General features: G+C 38.0%; 2 protein-coding genes across 2 annotated transcripts; one reads left to right on the top strand and one right to left on the bottom strand.

Annotated features, from left to right (window-relative positions):
• The first annotated feature begins 1,105 nt into the window (after positions 1-1,105).
• LOC116889920 (olfactory receptor 6C68-like) lies at positions 1,106-2,057 on the top strand. Its single transcript, XM_032890737.1, is given in 2 exon segments — positions 1,106-1,429; positions 1,431-2,057. Coding segments are annotated over 2 exon segments (951 nt in total).
• Positions 2,058-14,645: 12,588 nt separating this feature from the next.
• On the bottom strand, positions 14,646-15,587 carry LOC116889919 (olfactory receptor 6C6-like). The gene has a single exon (XM_032890736.1). The coding sequence runs from the start codon at positions 15,582-15,584 to the stop codon at positions 14,646-14,648; it is 939 nt and encodes a 312-aa protein (XP_032746627.1). The 5' UTR covers positions 15,585-15,587.
• Between the last annotated feature and the right edge of the window lie 4,382 nt (positions 15,588-19,969).

Raw genomic sequence — 19,969 nt, 5'->3', positions numbered from 1 at the left:
ATAATCCAATAGTGAGAGGACAATGACTGAGACATACAACTCTGAAGACTGACTTCCTACTGATTTAGGAGAAAGTGGGCATATACTTTACCTCTTGGTGCCTCAGGCTTCTCATTTTCAAGTACATATGGGGCCAGCAAAAGATCTCTATGTGTTTGCTGTACTTTGTCTCTAATTTTTTTCTGTTTGTTGTTTGTTTTCTACTTCTCTGCTTTGTTTTTATGCTATCTTATTGTATCTTTATTATTAATGTTTATTGTTATTAATTATTTTGGATACTTGTTTGTATTATAATAAAAGAATGGGTGTAAATTTGGATGGGTGAGAAAACTGGAAGCATATAGGAGGAGTAAGGGAGAGAAAACTGTGATCAGAATATATTGTATTAAAATTTTACTTTAATTAAATAAATTAAAGTTGTCTCAGTGTCTCAGTGGGATAAAGGTCTTTCCACCATACCTGTAATACTGAGTTTAATAGTTGTTGCTCAGATGTTGCAGGTAGAGAATTAAGAACTACAAGTTGTCCTCTGACCTCCATATATATGTACATGCATACAGAAAAATAAATGCATAAACATATAAATTTTAAAATAAATTCTGTGGAGATAATAGACCACCATACTTTTCAGGTTAATGTTAGAATTGTGGTAGTACATATGTTCTACAGCTAGAATACTGCTAGTACATGTCAAAAGATTTATATCTTTTCAATGGTTTGTGAGTTAAGTCACAGGAAGATATGCAATGGCACATTTCAAGTGAATAAGATTAGAAATTAACAATGTAAAACTAAATAACTGAAGTAAAGAAGAAAGGAGGGATGCAGTTTGTAGTAAAAATATTTTGCAGCTTTGTTTTAATCTTCTCCATAATATGTTTTATAAACATGCTATCACCTACATACCTAACTGAAACCATAAATGCATCTGGACATATAAACACATACTGTATCATTCTGAAATTCTTGATATTAACAAAATGACTAATAAACACATAATTGAATGGTTATGAAAGAGCTCATCAATAATAATTTGTCGTTGTGTTCTACAGTCCAAAGCACCCTGACATTAACATTTAGGTTTGGAAAATTTCTGATGTTGACAATGAGAAACCACACTTCAATTACAACATTCATCCTCCTGGGACTCACCGACGATCCTCAGCTGCAGATTTTGCTTTTCATCTTTCTATTTATCACCTACCTATTGAGTGTAACTGGTAATTTAACTATCATTACCCTCACTACAGTGGATCACTACCTTAAAACTCCCATGTATTTCTTCCTCCAAAATTTCTCTTTCCTAGAAATCTCATTTACAAGTGCCTGTGTCCCAAGATTTTTATACAGTATTTCCACTGGAGACAGAACAATTACATACAATGCATGTGCAACTCAACTGTTTTTTACAGATCTCTTTGGAGTAACTGAATTTTTTTCTTCTGGCTATCATGTCATATGATCGCTACGTGGCCATCTGTAAACCTTTGCATTATATGACCATCATGAATAACAAGGTGTGCAAAACAATGGTTATTCTTTGTTGGATGGCAGCATTCATGATTATCCTTCCTCCACTTAGTTTGGGTTTTCACCTGGAATTCTGCGACTCTAATATCATTGATCATTTTGGATGTGATGCAAACCCTATTCTGAAAATATCATGCTCAGACACGTGGTTAATTGAGCAGATGGTAATAGGTTCTGCAGTATTGACCTTCATCATTACTCTTCTATGTGTCGTCTTTTCATACATATACATCATAAGGACAGTTCTAAAATTCCCTTCTGTTCAACAAAAGAGAAAGGCCTTTTCAACTTGTTCTTCGCACATGATTGTGGTTTCCATCACCTATGGCAGCTGCATCTTCATCTATATCAAACCATCTGCCAAAGAAGAGGTAACCATTAATAAAGGGGTGTCCCTGCTTATTTCTTCCATATCACCCATGCTGAACCCTTTCATATATACTCTAAGGAACAAGCAAGTTAAACAAGCTTCTCATGACTTACTTAAGAAACTTGCATTTCTCTTAAGTAAAGTGTACCTAAGGTGACTAATCAAAACTTCTTCTCTCTTAAATTTTCATTCATAAATAGCAAGCTTTATACTGTCTTAGACTACAGGTAATAATGTTGACCTCTTATCATTTTTGTTGGTTGGGGTGTTTTTGTTTTTGTTGTTGCTGGTGCTGCTATTTTTAGATGGTTTTTGTTTGTTTATTGTTTGTTTGTCTAATTGTCTAGTTGTTTTGAGATAGCATCTCACTATGTAGTCTTGGTTGGCTTTGACCTCAAAGAGATTTCCCTGCCTCTGCCTCCATAGTGGTGAGATTAAAGACATATATCACTGTACCTTGCCCAAGGAGACAATTAACTTTCCATTAATTCAATTATTAAGAAAGTAAATACTGAGAAATGTGATATATAAAAATGTGTCACTTTTCATTCTTAACCAGCAATTATTAAAATAAATCACATTTTCTTTGTTTCCAGATGATTTTCCTTTCCCATCTATGATAAGAAGTGAAGGCATTTCTTTACAACTATCACTTCTCCAATACCCGAATTCCCAGATTCAGGCCCTAGTAGTTGGGAGTTGGACCATGATCCTGTATTCATAATATAGCTAAGACTAACAAGGATAGATAGGGAATGAAAAAGTCTCAGATCTAGTGAAACCTCATTTTTCATGTGTTCTTAAGTGCCTGACAGAGTCCCTTAGACACTGTCATCTGGGGCTTCTGCCTTCTTGACAAGGGTCTGCAGAAGCCATGGTAAAATACTACCTAATGACACAGGTGTAAGAGTGGAAAAATCATGTAAATCCTTTCCAAATTTATTTCATTACCTTTGGCTACCCACTTGAACAGGTAGTATCACAATGGCACGGCTCAAAATGGGAACTGGTAGGAGGTTGGGGAAGTCAGAAGTCTAATGGATCTCTGAGATAGTTCAATGAATAGCCTTTGTGGAGAACTAGAGGGCCTGGATAATGAAAAAGAATTGGTTAGAGATTTTGGCCAATTGCTTACCTGTGAACCTGAAAAACAATGAAGGAGGTATTTCAAACATAAAATTATACAGATGAATCCCTCCATGTATGTGGTATGATAGGCTCAAGGTAAGTAGGAGGCCTATGCACCCTTTCTTGGACACTAATGAGAGTTTTGCCCTGAATAATATAATGTCCTTTTCTTTATTTGCACGTGACCAGAACTCCGGAGTCCCCGTGTACAATGAATTTCCCACCTATACATGTATCATTACCTTTAATTAACCAGTATTGACTAGGAATATTCAGCCTAGCAGGTTGATGGCAGTGGGTTTTTCAATCCAGACTCTAGGGTGCCTCAGGAATTGAACCTGCTACTGTTTCACTCATGCAATAAAAATCCAAGGGTCTGGTGTTCCTTTGAGGAGAGCCTCAACTGCATGGTGTTATATGACTCTAATCGTGGTAGCATCCACAGCTCTTAGACAAGTGGGCCAGCCTGATGCTGCAGGGTTCATTAACTTGTACAGTGATTGCATATCACTATAGTGAGTGGTTACACACATTTTGCAGTACATTTCTTTCATGATGTTATGGATGAAAATGTTTGGAGACATATAGAAATTCTATGATTGGATACAAATAGTCTGTCTTTAAAGCTTCAAAAATGTTTTGTACATTCTCCTTCCAGATTAGAGACTTAGAGCCCTCATATGTGCGGGGCTATTTTGTTGGGAGGGTTATAAAGACTATTTAGTTAGTTATGGAACTGGGTAAATAGTTTAACTGAACTTAACTTTGTACATGGTATCTGTCTATAATTTCACATTTTTTCCTAGATTTCCCAGTTCTGTTAAGTATAAGCTTTTCTAGTGAGACATGATTTTTTGAATTTCCTCATTTTCTGCTGGTATTTTTCACTTTTCATTACTGATTTTGTTACTTTGGATACAATCGCTGTGGCATTTAGTTTGTCTAAAGTTTTCTCTATCTTATTGAGTTTTTCAAAGAACCAGTTCTTGGTTTTCTTGATTCTTTTTATCTTTCTCTGTGTTTCTATATTTTTAAACCTTTAATATTGTGTAATATTTTCTTTTAAAATACAGTCTTCTGACTGTGGTAGACAGACCACACCTGCAGAGCGTCATCAGACAGGAGATAAATATGTCCATGTACAACATACAGCAAAATGAGGTAGAAATGGTGTACAACTGAGAGAGGATCCCAACCCAATGTTAGCAGAGGGAGTGGAGGGCCAGTGTGCCCTCCTCTGTGCTCTATCCCTGGATTCTTTGATATGCCTCTCAACATTGCTAGGGCTCCACCTGCCATGCCATCCTGCCCCATGTTCATGAGGTAGGTGCTGCCCCTGGGTGCTGTCTTCTTGTGCAAAGCTTCCAAACCTGGAAACAGAAAGAGCCCAGCAAAGCAAGTATGGGGACCCTAGGTATTGTTCCATGAACTCCTATCCAGCACCCTTGTGGTGCTACTGCCTGAAAGAACAGCTGTGTTCTCAACCCCACTTCCCTGTCCTGGTATCCCCACCCCCATCCCCAGACCTGAGAGAACTCCCCTACTCTATGCCCCATGGAGGTCATCTGCAGCACCACTCTGGGCCACTTGCTTTGAGGCATCAAGTTCTGTACTCGGTTGACTGGCTCCAGAGAGAAGCTTGGAGAGAAAAAAAAAACATGAAAGGGACACAGCAGCTCCCCTGTTCACCCTCCTCTGCTCACATCTGCCCTCAGCACCCGCCCCTGCCATGTTTCTCCTGGCATCCTCAGCATCCAGAAACTGAAGGGATCTAGGAACTGAAGGGGCAAGCAGGGAGGCTAAGGTGGGACAAAGATGCGGTGGGAGGGTGTCCCTTCTTGCACCAAAGATTGTGAAATGGCGTGAGGGGCCAAGGAGGTGAAGCCTTGTCAAGAGAAGGAGCAGGAGGGATGTGGTTTGCAGAGAAGGGCTTTGGACCAGCATCACAGGAAAACACCCAATTCCCTCCATGCCTCGCCCTCCAGGTCTAGCTAGACCCAGCACTCCACGGGCACATGTAGACATCCCCACACAGAGACTCAGAACCCTTTCCAGAGCACTGGTCTGCCTTGTCACAGGTGGCCTGGCTCCTAGTAGTCAATATTGTGCCCAGCCAGACTTGTGGTCCGACCATATTCATGCCTGTGGTTGTAGAGTGGTGCAGAGGGCCCATAGCTGGTCTGCGGTGCTGGCTGAAAGAGCGCGGCCATGGGCGGCAGAGCGAGTGCTGTGCACATTAGTCGGACTCCAGGTCCCCCCCTTGGTAGTCCGCCCCATACTCGGTGGCTGCCAACAGCCCCCCTCTCCACACACACACACACATTGCTCCTGTAAAGAGGCTTGGCTAAGTTCCTTGCAACCACCCGGGAGCCCCCGAGGAAGGCATAGCCACCTGCGCTGGCCAGCTTGGCTCCCAGCAGGCGGTCCTGGAGTGAGGCTAGAGGATAATGTGTCTCAGGCCTGCTCCAGGGCTCAGGGTCCCCTTTGGCACCATCACCATAGCTGCCCAGGCCCGCGGGTTCTTAGAGCGAGTCCAGGACCCCAGTGTATTTCTCCCTGTATAGCTTGAGGAGGTTGGAAGCTGTGAGGGCAGAAATGTCGTCCTATACCCAAGCATAGTGGCAGTGCTGGGGACATCCTGGAGGCACCTCCAACTTGTGGGCCAGCGAAAGGATGGTGGAGGAGACATCCAGGAGCTGCTCTGGCCACTGGTTCAGGAACTGGGCCTGTTCTGGTGTCCAGTACATCTTCAACAGTGCTCATGCCTGTGTTTGAGTAAGAGAAGTCATCTAGTAAGAGAACTAAATGCTCTTAAGTGGCCTCCACAATTACAGACTCCAGGTGATCAGACAGGGACCTCAGAGGGGCCTCAGCAGAGCTGACCTGTGTGTACCTCTTCCCTGCTAGAGATGGAATAAAGTAATGAATGAATGTGTTTCCTGCTGCTCTGCTGAGCTGGGGTCACTGCTTTCTAACAGTCCTTCTTTTTGTGGGTCTGTGCAAAAGGTTCTCCAAACTTTGGAGCTTGGTGCTCAGCATCCTGGCCTGGTCCTAGGTGAGTGTGTGCAGCCAGGGGGACGTACAGCCCAGGAACCAGGGCTAGAACGCAGGTCAGGGGCCAAAGGCCAGGGCTGGGGGTCAGCAGCACTCACCATCCTGGGGCCACTACTGCTGCAGCAGCTGCGGAGGCCACCATGGCCTGGAGCTGGGCTGTATTTATATTTCAATGAATTAAGCACCGTGTTTGACTATTTCCTCCCTTCTTCTCTTCTTGGGTGTGTTTGCTACTTTTTATCCAAGAGTTTTTAGATATGCTGTTCATTTGCCACTGTAGAATCACTCCAGTTACTTTATGAACACTCAGTGAGAGTGCCTCTTTCTCTGTATATCACACATGCATATGTGCAGTAACAAATGCATAGTGCTTTTCCTGGTCTATGATGATGATAGACTTTGCTTTTCACAACCTGACCATCTGAGTTACAGTGATAAATTATGTTCTCTGGGAAGAAAAACCTGCATATAAGGTTGGAGTCCAAAACATTTCTGTTACAATAACTCATGGAGCCCATATATATGTGGTTCTATGTTAATGATGATGCTCCCATCTAAAGAAAAAATTGACTCAATTATTTCACCAGTTGAGAGAATGTCCATAAGGTATAGAAAGATGCCTGGAACATGGTTGTTCTCGAATACAATCATGGATGAGTACTACCCTTAGGTCACAATGAGGCCAAAGAGGAACAGGACTGATGTCAGTGGGTTTCTCAAACTCCAGGGTGGTTCAGAAGAAACACCTGCTATGTTTCACACGTGCAATATACGGCCAGAGCTCCCCTGTCCCTGTGAAGAAAGACACACCTCTATGGGGGGATGTGCATCTAAGATCCTAACCCAGACTCAATTTGTCTGCTTCTTTCACTAATAGTGGCAGCCAACATAGCTCTAAGACACATGGTCCAGTTTGGAGTTATAGGTTCCAGTAGTTTGGACATGTACAATCCAGGGCAATTCCATGGCCCTGTGTAAAATTGTCTGGAGGTACATTTATTCCCAGATCTCTGAGGGATCTCTACACTGACTTCCATAGTATCTGTATAGACTTTCACTCTTACCAAAATGAAGGATTCCCCTTACTCTATATCATCACTGGCATAGCTATCATTTGTTCTATTGATCTTGGGTATTCTGATGGACGTAAGGTGAAATCTCTAAGTAGTTATGGTTTGCATTCCCCTAATGGGTAGAAATTTTGAACATTTTTGTGTTTCTCAGCCATTTGAGTTTCGATTTTTGAAAATTCTCTATATCTGTATACCATTTATTTAGTTTTGAATTAATTTATTTATTTATTTATTTATTTATTTATTTATTTATTAAATTTTGATTCTTCTCTAGTGCAATACATCCCAGACCAGTTTCCCATCTTCCACTCCTCCAGGCTCCTCTCCACCTCCCATTTACCCCAGATTCACTCCTTCTCCATTTCCTTTAAGAAAAGATCAGGCCCCTAAAACACAACAACAAAACATGACAAACAAGATATAATAAGACAAGGAAAAATGTCCTCATATTGAGGATAAACAAAGCAATCTAATAGGTGTAAAAGAGTCCCAAGAGCAGGCAAAAAAGCCAGAGACACACTGGCTCCCACATTTAGGAGTCCCTTAAAATAACAAGCTAACAGCTAAAACATATATGCAGAGGAACTGCTGCAGACCTATGACTAGATCGTTGAGAGACATATGGTAGTACCAAACACCACTGACAAAGAAATTAAAGACATGATTACTAATGATATTCTGCTATCCTTGTCTAGTTTTCATCAGAGAGGCTTCCTCTGGCAGCATATAGGAATAGGTTCAGAGACTCACAGCCAGACATTATACAGAGAGTCAAAACTGGAGGACTAGATTGGTTCCTCTCCCTCATAGCTAAGGGAACCCTGAGGAAAAAAAGGAGGAATGTTTGTAGAAATATGAGGTAATGGAGGACATGGTAAACTGAATCAACTGAGCAGGGCTTACTGAGACACTATTTTTTAAATTGAACTAATTGGTTTTCTTTTTTGACAGCAAGTTTTTGGGGGGCAGGGGTATTTGAATATTAACCTTCTATTGGATGTGTAGTTGGCAAAATATTTTTCCTTTTGATAGGTTACTGATTTGTCTCAACAGTGCTTTGCTTAGCCAAAATCAGAGCCATATATAGGAATGAATACGGAGACCCACACCCAGACATTATGCAGAGTGAGAGATCTCAGAACACTCATCCCCAAAAGGGATTGTCTCAATCAAATCCCTTTCATCAGGGCTCAATCAACCCTCTGGAAGAGGCAGAAGGAGTTTAAGAGCAAGTGGGGATGTAGAACATTAATGAAAACAATGTCTTCTAAACACAGCAGGAACAAGTCACATATGAACACATAGGGAGTGAGGGGGCATGCACAGGACTTTCATGGCTCTACACTAGAAGGGGTCCTAGAGCCTAAGGGAGAAGGGTATACAAGTCCCCACCCTAACCATGAAGCTGTCTGCAGCTGTTAATCAATTGCAAATGAAAATTTAGTTTTCTCTAAGACAGTCTCACTGGGAAAGTCACTACTCTTAAGGGTGTGTGTGTGTGATTTTTTTATTACACAGTTCCTTTTTCTATATATTAGGGATCTCTGTTTTGTGTTTTATGAGATTCCAGAATGTGTGGATGAGTGCATCTCTACATTTATATATTTCTGTGTCTTTTATAAAATGTAGTTAACAAATATGTTATACTTTCCTAATGATTCATTCCATTTCAAGTATAGACTGTGTCCTGTAGCCATTAAAACAGGGCTTCAGAGAGGTTTGGATTATTATACATGCATTTTATGAATTTCAGTATTCATAATGGCTTGAATTTCAAATGCTCCAATATAATAGAAGCAAACCCTGGAAAAAATGAAAATAAAGTCAATATTTTTAACACTTTCTTAACTTAGACATGTTCAATGATAGAAGTATGAATTGTAACTTCTGATCCTATAGCTTGAGGTCTTTTCACAGAAGCTGCATTTAGCTGAATGCCAACACAGCAGCATCACTTATGACCTTCCTCTTAAATGAGGAGGAGGAGCTGGGAAGCTGTTTTCTAGCATCTATTTCCCCTAGAGCTTCTCTTGCAGATTTTTCAGAGGGTGGGTTTTGTGTATAATTTAGTGTTGGGAGGGAGAGAGACGTATTCTTTTTATCCAGGGTGACGAGCTAATGTGACGTCCACGGTGGGTTTTCAGGGTTTGAGAACCATCTACATTTGCACTACAATTATTAACCCCACTCAAACATTACTGAAAATCATTGCCATTCCTCCCTAATATTACTTGCAAGCAGGGCTCTACTCCAAATCTTAAACATTGTCAGCAGTTTTCAGACTTCATCGCTATCAGCTCTCTAAAAGAATGGTGAACATTGTCTGCTGCTGTAATAAACAAATGATACGCTTTCTGATTATTTTCATCTAAAATGCTGAGAGAACAAGAGCCTTTCCATGAAGGAGCACACTTCTTGCTTATTCAACAGCAAAAGATAGGTTCTGAAAATATAATTACACATACTATTATATAGATTGAGTAGTCATTTTATGTATTTATACACATGTAGATGTGAACACATGCACACAGTGCCCTCCTCCAACATCAATTAAAGGAAAAGAGGCCATCAAATTTAAAAGCAAGGGGCCGGGGTACATGGGAAGGTTTGGAAAAGGAAAGGAATGGGGAAATAAGATAATTATAATATAAAATATAAAATATGTGAAACAAGTCAGCAATTTGATTGGAATGTGTCCTCCCACACCTTTATTTTCTTCTAAGGATTATTTCATAAACAACTTTCACTGAGAATGAGAATTAAGGAGTGGGATCTTGTGAAGCAGACTTGCCCAACTCCCATGCAAAGCTAAAGGTGCTGTCCTTTCAATATACCTCCTTTTAACACTTATCTAAGTATTGATTTATTGTTTTGAGTACCTTAAACAAAAACTTCAGCTTATTGGGGAGAGAAATTTTAACCTCTCAACACCACAGTTTTGGCAAGGGATCATATCCAAAGACCTATGTTAGTATGAGACTCATGGAATTCACACACACTACAGACCTTTGAGTCCTGTGACTGAAATACAGAAACACCCTTAGTACACTTTTTCTGGTAAAATTAGTTATAGAAGAAAGCAGCCATGTTTAAAAGCAGTATCTAATTTAGGGGTAAGCAAAGTGAGAAATCAGAGAAAGATTTTATAGAATGAGTTAGATATAGGATATACACAAATCCCTCAAGAACAGCACAAGAAAGAGAAGCTATCTAAGAGCAGCACATGTAGTTCAGCTGAGTTCTGTTCAGTCAGTGGGAGTCAGTGAAGTGAGTACAATGCAGTGGAGTTCAGTTTGTTTGTGTGATCACACAGTTCAGTGCAGGTCAGCAGAGGCAGTTCAATCTGGAGAATAAGAAGTAGCCAGAAATTTAAAAAAAATTACCAGAGTTAGTTTAAGGAGTAATTCTTAAACAGAATAATTCAGTGAGAGGCTGAGAAAACCGCGATGAATCTTCAGCTTAGAGAAGAGTTTGAACCAGAAGAGCTAAGTTGAACTAGTAAGAGTTCAGAAAAAAAAAAAAAACTAGAAAGAGTAAGCTTATTCAGCAGTAAGCTTCTGAGATGACAATTACATCAGGATAATAGAAGTTATATTTACATATTATCAAAAAGAAATAAAAGCTGGTAGAGAGATATGTTATTCCTAAGCTAACATTAATTCAAACCCTAACCCTAACCATAAACCTAAACCTAGACATAAACCTGAGCCAGACTCTTACCTTACCCTTAAAGTTAACCTTACACTTGCACTTTTCTCTTCTGTGAACCCCACCTACACTCTAACCCAGAATATGACCACAACCCCTATGTAAAACCCAATACCAAACACAAACCCGGCTGCCAAACATAACACAAACTTACCTCTACAGCTATCCCAAACACTATCCTTTGCCCAGATAGGCTTCTTTATCAAATCAGTACAGGGAACAGATTAGACCTTGGGAGACCTCAAAATTATTTGCAGTCTGGAAATCCATATATAAAGGAAATATGTAATTTTTAAAATTAGAAATTTTATTTTTAATTAAAATCTTGCCAAATGTAGTGATTTGATTGTGTTCTTTTTCCTTTCCAGCTCCTCTCAGCTCCTTCTCAACTCCCTAAACACCCAACTTTATGTTCTGTCACTCAAAAAAGGGGGAGAGGGAGAGAATTCCAATAAGACAAAATAACATAACAAAAGATCATTCAAGTCATACAAAAAGCATGAGATCCCAATTGTGTGGGCAGGAGAGGTAGATTTCTCTAAGTCGGTTCAAAAAAATCACTGATGGATAGTGGATTTAATTGCAAATAGATTGGAAGGTGTTAAAGGAGTCAGAAGTAGTAAGAGAACTAAAGGGAGCTAAGAAGGAAAGGGTTTTAGAGAACTTGAGTCTTGAAAGTAAGGGACACCACCTATAGGAAAGAATGGAACTGGGGAAGGAGTTGAAAAGGTGTGGGGAGAATTTTAGAAAAATCAAGTAGTTATGTGAGTATATGAGAATGTCGTAGTAAAGGATATGACTTTGTGTGGGGATTTTAAAAAATGGATAAAAATTGTGTGTCCCAAAGGTTGTGTTGTTCATATTTATATTTATATCCAGGGGAAATAAAAGAAAAATAGGCTTCTCGTCAAAGGGCTCTTTAATCTTTATTTCCTTCATTCATTTACAAATTCATCCTAAGCACACTTCCTTCTAGAAGACCAATTTTATCTTTAAATTGACTCAAATTTCCTAGTTATTTTCCATGACAGTATTCATCACATTATAGATTAATTTTATGCTCTGTGATTGTCTCTATTTTTAGCAATGCAAAATATTAAGCTGGAAATAAAATACCTAGCAATTAATAATGACATGTAATTAGTTCAGAACTTCTAGCATTTACTTTACAATACATTTAGTAAATAAATCTATCATGAGAAGAGAGATTTCAGGGCAAAGATAAAAGTATATAATATGGACTGAAGGAGCATTTTGCTTCTAGTGATTCATAAGATCGATTCAGAAAGATCAACATAGAGCAATTTGAAGACTCCCTATGATTTAAGTAGTAAAGGAGAGAAATAACATGGGCCTTCATGAATATACATACATATATATATATACATATGTATATATATACATATGTATATATGTATGTATATATATATATATACATATGCATTGATTTTCATTGTTTAGTCATGTCCCAACAGCATTTTTTTTTTTTTTTTTTTTTTTTTTTTTTATTTTTTTTTATTAATTTGAATATTTCTTATATACATTTCGAGTGTTATTCCCTTTCCCGGTTTCCGGGCAAACCCTCATCCCCTTCCCTCCCCCCCTTCCTTATGGGTGTTCCCCTCCCCCCCCCCCCCCCCTTTCCCCCCCCCCCCCAACAATCACGTTCCCTGGGGGTTCATTCTTAGCAGGACCCAGGGCTTCCCCTTCCACTGGTGCTCTTACTAGGATATTCATTGCTACCTATGAGGTCAGAGTCCAGGGTCAGTCCATGTATAGTCTTTAGGTAGTGGCTTAGTCCCTGGGAGCTCTGGTGGCTTGGCATTGTTGTACATACAGGGTCTCGAGCCCCTTCAAGCTCTTCCAGTTCTTTCTCTGATTCCTTCAACGGGGGTCCTATTCTCAGTTCAGAGGTTTGCTGCTGACATTCGCCTCTGTATTTGCTGTATTCTGGCTGTGTCTCTCAGGAGCGATCTACACTTCTGCACTTCTTGCTTCATCCATCTTGTCTAATTGGGTGGCTGTATATATATGGGCCACATGTGGGCAGGCTCTGAATGGATGTTCCTTCAGTCTCTGTTTTAATCTTTGCCTCTCTCTTCCCTGCCAAGGGTATTCTTGTTCCCCTTTTAAAGAAGGAGTGAAGCATTCACATTTTGATCATCCGTCTTGAGTTTCATTTGTTCTAGGCATCTAGGGTAATTCAGGCATTTGGGCTAATAGCCACTTATCAATGAGTGCATACCATGTATGTCTTTCTGTGATTGGGTTAGCTCACTCAGGATGATATTTTCCAGTTCCAACCATTTGCCTACAAATTTCATAAACTCGTTGTTTTTGATAGCTGAGTAATATTCCATTGTGTAGATGTACCACATTTTCTGTATCCATTCCTCTGTTGAAGGGCATCTGGGTTCTTTCCAGCTTCTGGCTATTATAAATAAGGCTCACATGATGAACATAGTGGAGCACGTGTTTTTTTATATGTTGGGGCATCTTTTTATATGCCCAAGAGAAGTATAGCTGGATCCTCAGGCAGTTTAATATCCAATTTTCTGAGGAACCTCCAGACTGATTTCCAGAATGGTTGTACCAGTCTGCAATCCCACCAACAATGGAGGAGTGTTCCTCTTTCTCCACATCCTCGCCAGCATTTGCTGTCACCTGAGTTTTTGATCTTAGCCATTCTCACTGGTGTGAGGTGAAATCTCAGGGTTGTTTTGATTTGCATTTCCTGATGACTAAAGATGTTGAACATTTCTTTAGGTGTTTCTCAGCCATTCGGCATTCCTCAGCTGTGAATTCTTTGTTTAGCTCTGAACCCCATTTTTAATAGGGTTATTTGTCTCCCTGCGGTCTAACTTTTTGAGATCTTTGTATATTTTGGATATAAGGCCTCTATCTGTTGTAGGATTGGTAAAGATCTTTTCCCAATCTGTTGGTTGCCATTTTGTCCTAACCACAGTGCCCTTTGCCTTACAGAAGCTTAACAGCATGCTTTTTATGCTTGCTTTTTTCCCCCTTTTTAATCTTTTATTTTATCTTATTGGTTATTTTATTTATCTACATTTCAAATGCTATCCCCTGTCTAAGTTAAATCCTCTGTTCCCTCCCAAATCCCTGCTGCTTCTATCAGGGTACTCCCCGAGCCACCCACCCTCTCCCATTTCAGCACTCTAACATTCCCCTACACTGGGTCATCGAGTCTACACAGGACCAAAAAGCTCCCCTCCCAATGGAGCAGATAAGGTAATCCTCTGCTACATATGCACCTGAAGCCATGGGTACCTCCATGTGTACTCTTTGGTTGGTGGTTTAGCCCCTGGAAGCTTTTGGGGTCTGCTTGGTTGGTAATGTTGTTTTTCTTATGGGGTTGCAATCCACTTCAGGTCCTTCAGTTATTTCCCAAACTCTTCAATTGGGGTCCCCTGCTCAGTCCATTGGTTGGCTGCGAGCATCTGCATCTGTGTTTGTCAGTTTTTGGCACAGCATCTTAATGGAGAGCAATACCAGGCTTCTGTCAGCAAGCACTTCTTGGAATCAACAATAGCATCTGGGTTTGATGTCTTCATTTGGGATAGATCTCTACTTGGGGCAGTGTCTGGGTGGCCTTTCCCTCAGTCTTTGCTCCATACTTTGTCCCTGCATTTCCTTATGATAGGAGCAATTCTGTTTTAATATGTTTGAGATGGTTAGATAGCTCCATCCCTCAATTGGTGGCTGTGCCTAACCTCTGCTTATGATCTCTACAGGTGAGGTTCTCTCTGCCCTTTGTTGGGATCTTAACTCACTCTTTGAGAACAACATAATCTGTGAATCACCTGATTGAAAGCATCCTTCACCTGCTGGTTCCTTAGGGTGTAAATAAAAGGGTTTAGCAAAGGGGCAACAGAGGTATTGAGCACAGCTACTCCTTTATTTAAAGTCACCCTCTCTTTGGCTGATGTTTTTATATACATGAAAATACAACTCCCATAAGTAATAGAGACAACAACCATGTGTGAGGAGCAGGTGGAAAAAGCCTTTCTCCATTGCTGATCTGAAGGAAACTTTAGGATAGTTTTGAGGATGAGTGTGTAGGAGAGAATCACTAAGATCAAGGTGATGATGAGTGTCAGTATAGCTACAACAAAAGCGATCCATTCTATGATACGTGTGTCTGTGCAAGACAACTGCAGAACAGAAGTGTCACACAGAAAGTGATCTACAGTTTTGGAAGCACAGAATTCCAGTTTGAGTCCCAATATTAAAGGGGGAAAGATGGATAAAAACCCAGTCACCCAGGAGCTGAGGACAAGTAGGTAGCAGACTTTGCTGTTCATGATGATGGGGTAGTGCAGTGGTCTGCAGATGGCTACATAGCGATCATAGGACATGGCAACCAGGAGGTAGATCTCTGTGATAAGTAGTAGAAAAAAGAAGAATAATTGAGCTACACAAGCATTGTAGATAATTGTTTTGTCTCCAGTGAAAATGCTCATCAGGAATCGTGGAATACAGGCAGTTGTGAATGCAATTTCCAAGAAGGAGAAATTCCGGAGAAAGAAGTACATTGGAGTCTTGAGGCGAAGATCCAGCAGGGTGAGGAAGATAATTACTAAGTTGCCCATCAGGCTCAAGATGTAATTGAAAAACATAAACAGGAAGATCAGAATTTGAAGCTGAGAGTCATCTGTCAGTCCAAGTAAAATGAACACAATTTCTACTGACTGGTTTTTCATGGGTTTTTTTCTTGTTCTATGAAGTCTACAAAAGAAAACAAAAACAGTGTCAACAATGTCATCATCAACAACAAAAAGAACAAACTGAAAAACTAATTTTATAAGTTGTTGTTTTTCATCCTAGAAAATTCTACTTTTTATAAGTTTGAACAGTGTACAAATATTTTAAAATATTGTTTTAGACTTTATCCCACGTGCAATTCCTCTGCCTATCCATCATGTTTCTTTGCCTGTACAGATTTACAGGAGGTATTTCAGTCATTTGAAATATAACTCCTTGGTACCATTGATGTTCACCTGTGGATCATTTCCATATTTTATCCCAATGGATTTTCCAGGTGTGTGATATTTCAGAATTTCAAAATTTTGATATTTCAAAATTTCAAAATGAAATGCCATAAGAGATTTTTATATTCTCAGTAAACCATAAAACTAATGATTTAAAGACTAACAAGAAAATTCTAACAAGAAAATTTTCAAAAACTAAAATAAACTTAATATTATGGAATGCAATCTAATACAGTCAAACAAAAGCTTTAAACTGAGTTTTCAGTTAAGCCTGCTGCTATAAAAACGCTTCCTTTAGTATGTTTTCCCATGACTGTCCACTATCTCATGATGGGTTATAAGAGGGAAAAATAGATCTTTATGAAAAAAACATAATAACCTATAAATTAAAAAATAGTGTTTCAAGTACATATGCAAGGTTATTCATATTTTATAGTTATGTGACACAAATGTCTTATATTCCTAGAGTAGTTCATTCAATATTAATCCCTTATTTATTCTACCATGTTTATAATCTTAAGTGACAAAAGTAAAATGTGTATGTAAATAATTAGCATATTCTCAAAACTTCTAAAATATGTTCTGTATACCATAAAGAGATTAAGGTGGCATATACTTTCCCAATTAAACTTTTAAATTGTTAAGGAGAATTAAAATGACACATGAACAACAGTACATACCTGTCTTTAATAAACACATCTACTTGTCGGCAACTAGAATTGGTGTATTGACTTGATTTCATTCAGTACAGTTTAAACTAACTCATTCTTAGTGGTTTTGTTTCATGGTTAATTATACTTTTTTCAGTTATTTCCATAAAACAAATATAAGTAAGGATCATTGTTTTTCTCATGAGAATTTCAAATTATTCATTTTTGGTGAATAACCAGATACCACTTCCTTTCCAAAATAATTTTACTTGGAAGTGTTTAATGAAAATTTAGAGAGAAACATAGCTCCTTTTTACATTTATGTGGTTTTAAAATAAATAGGGCATACTGGTATGAAATATACAGGATATTTTTATACAAATAGAGAAATATGTACCTATCTTTACACATGTGAACAAAATCATGAATAAAAAAATGATAGTTAGGAAAGCCTAAAAAGTTTACTTTTGTAATTAATGTGAACTAAAACAAGGGAAGTAATTTCAATATTGAGGAAGATAATTTCTTAAGATAAGGGTAAACAGAGCATGGTTATGTCACTAATGCATATCCTGCTTATTTACTAGTGTACAAAGGCCTTAGCATGTCCCAAGAGAACATGAGCAGAAGGAAAAATACATAGAAAGCCCATAGCAAATTTTAAGCACAACACATGCTAGTAATGAAATGAACACACATTTTTAACATCATTAGAATGCTGAAACATACCAAATTTTTTCTCTACTGAGAAAAAATATATATCACCATTTTACCAACTCTATATTCCTAATAGTAAATGAATATAATCAAACATAAAAAAACTATTCTGGTTTGAATTTTCTGCAGTGGACAATCTTAGGGAGTTATTTTCAGAAGTCATAGTTTTAACGTTACTCTATTTTATATAAGATTTTATGCAAGTCTACTCAAATTTAATTCAGTTTATATAACATTTCTACTATGAAAATTAGTGACATCTCTACGGGAAGTTTCCTAGTAGGTTGTTTTTAAATAATCAAAATGAAATGACTTAAAAATAAAGGCCCTGGGTTCGGGCCCCAACCCCGCAAAAAAAAAAAAAAAAAAAAATTAACTAAAAATGTTTTTTAAAATCATGTGTTTTTGTATTGAAGATTATCTACAGAATAATTTGCAGCTCGTGAAGCATAAAGTATTCATTAGAACACAGTACAAATACTAAAAACACATAAAAAAGAAAGAATAATTGAAAATAAATGTCCTCTTTGTTATCTACATGATTTTATAGAAGAAGGCATCTGAGGATTTGGATGTCTGAAAACTGAGGCCTTCAGACGGAGCGCTGTAGGCAGATGAAACAGTCTTAGATAAAGGAACTTTATGTGGCAAATCAGCTTTGGATTGAAAAAATATTCAGCATCCTTATATTTACTCATATGTAATATAACAATATGATTAATAATATAATACTTAGTATGGACTTTCATCATTTGAAAATAGTGCTTTGTTCTGCTTCAGCAATTACATATAATACACATCCTCACAATATGTACTGAAAGGGGTATCACACAAGGCATACTATGAGATGATGTAATCACAGTCTAGTAAATATAATTGCATTTAGTTTTATTAGATACTATGAATGTTATATAAAATTAAAATATTTTTACTTTTGCATCATTACTACATCTCACTGGTAAACAGTTTACAGTTACCTCTCAACAAATCGTACAAACTAGCCTTTCATTGGCTTAACAGTATTCCTCAACTGCATGTATAGATTCACATTAAATGTACACTTCTGTCTTTCCGCCAGAATTCTGGTAAATAATGAGTATGGATGGACCATCTCTATTCACCTCATTCTAACATAACTTACATGGTTATCTTTTGTATTATCTTAGAGATAACATTTTTGACTAATTTATTGCTTGGAAGAAAAGTTCATGAAATTACCATTTCTATCACTTAGTACATACGACTCACTTGTGTGAAGTATTGTAAACCTAAGTGTGACACACAGCACAATATGAAAATTTTCTACCTCTTACGTGGTGAAGGATCTATGCCTTTGCATCCTATTTTAAAGCACTTAAGGACAACAAATTCTCAGGGTAACCGCAAACCATTACCATCATTTATTTCCTCAGGGATTGCCACATTTAGATACAGAATTATTTTCTATAGAAATAAAAATATGTGCACAAACTTTTTCCTTTTTTAATCTATGATTCTAGAAAGTTCCAGAATGCTTTTTTAATTATATTATGTGTTCATCCTTTGAAATTACAGTTATATAGTTCTGGTTTAAAAGCCAAAAAAAAAAAAAGAATATTTCAAGTGACTCTAAAATTGATAATTTAAGGTAGGAAAAGATAACCCATGGTAAGCCTAATAATTTTAATATAAGTGTGTTTTTTATAAACACCCTGCTTCATCTTCCTTATTTGTTTAGCAATATGTTCTGTCAAACATGCCACCACATAAGTGCACAGAACGATTTCAATCTTGGCCACAGCTGGTAGTCCTTCTTTGTAGGGATATACTAATCCTCTCTTAGAAATCAGAATACAGACTTTTCCCAATTTCAAAAATCAGAAGCATAGCATCATCTCTAAAGTAGTCTACATGTATTTTCTAAAGTGTACTTGAAACATATAATCCTATGAGCAGTATGCATAGGATTGTAAAAATGAAAAATAATGGACACGAGATTAAGAGATATTTGGTTTGAGGAATGTTCAGAAATAACTAGATAGTGAATATACTCAACATACATTTTAAACTTTTATTCATATGGAATACATTAAGTATATTTTGAAATCCCCTAGGTTTTAACAACAGTCTATAGCATTAGGATGAATTCCTCAAATTAAATTTTCTGAATCGAAAGTAAAACATAAGCTAATGTAAACTAAATTCCTCTGTGACATTCAAGCAATTTTCAATAGTTCCTGTTTCTCAATGACAGACTGGGCATTTTCTTGTTTTGTTTATTTATTTGAAATATATTCATAGGGGTTCAAGGGATGGCTCAATAGCTAATAATAGTTAGGATCAGGTACAAGTAGGTTTCTCCCTTGCAGAGGATCTGAATTGTCATCTCAGAACACGCTTCACAGGGCTCACAACTCCCTGTAACTATAGATCTTCAGGAATGACACTTTCTCCTGGCCTCCATAAGTACTACATTTACATGTATAATGACACACAGACAAACAGACACATATGAAATTGAAGTGCATGCTTAGGGTACACTTCCCTTTTCAGAATGATTGTGTGACTCTACCAATCTCTCCTACAATCTTTATTTCCTTTGCATGTGACATTTCTTTGGAATCTGATTTATTGTTTTGTATGCTGAACTACATTTCTATCTATTTCCCTGAAATTAATATGACTTTGTTCATAGAGGGCTTAAAGTTATGTTTATCCACAACAACAGTTTCTCAAAACATATCCTTGTCC

The sequence above is a fragment of the Rattus rattus genome, chromosome 1 (genome assembly GCF_011064425.1).
Source record: "Rattus rattus isolate New Zealand chromosome 1, Rrattus_CSIRO_v1, whole genome shotgun sequence".
NCBI classification, from domain to species: Eukaryota; Metazoa; Chordata; class Mammalia; order Rodentia; family Muridae; genus Rattus; species Rattus rattus.
This window is presented reverse-complemented; position numbering and strand designations above follow the sequence as displayed.

Coding starts and splice junctions, on each gene's coding strand:
- LOC116889919 (XM_032890736.1), bottom strand. CDS start 15,584: ATGAAAAACCAGTCAGTAGAAATTGTGTTCATTTTACTTGGACTGACA.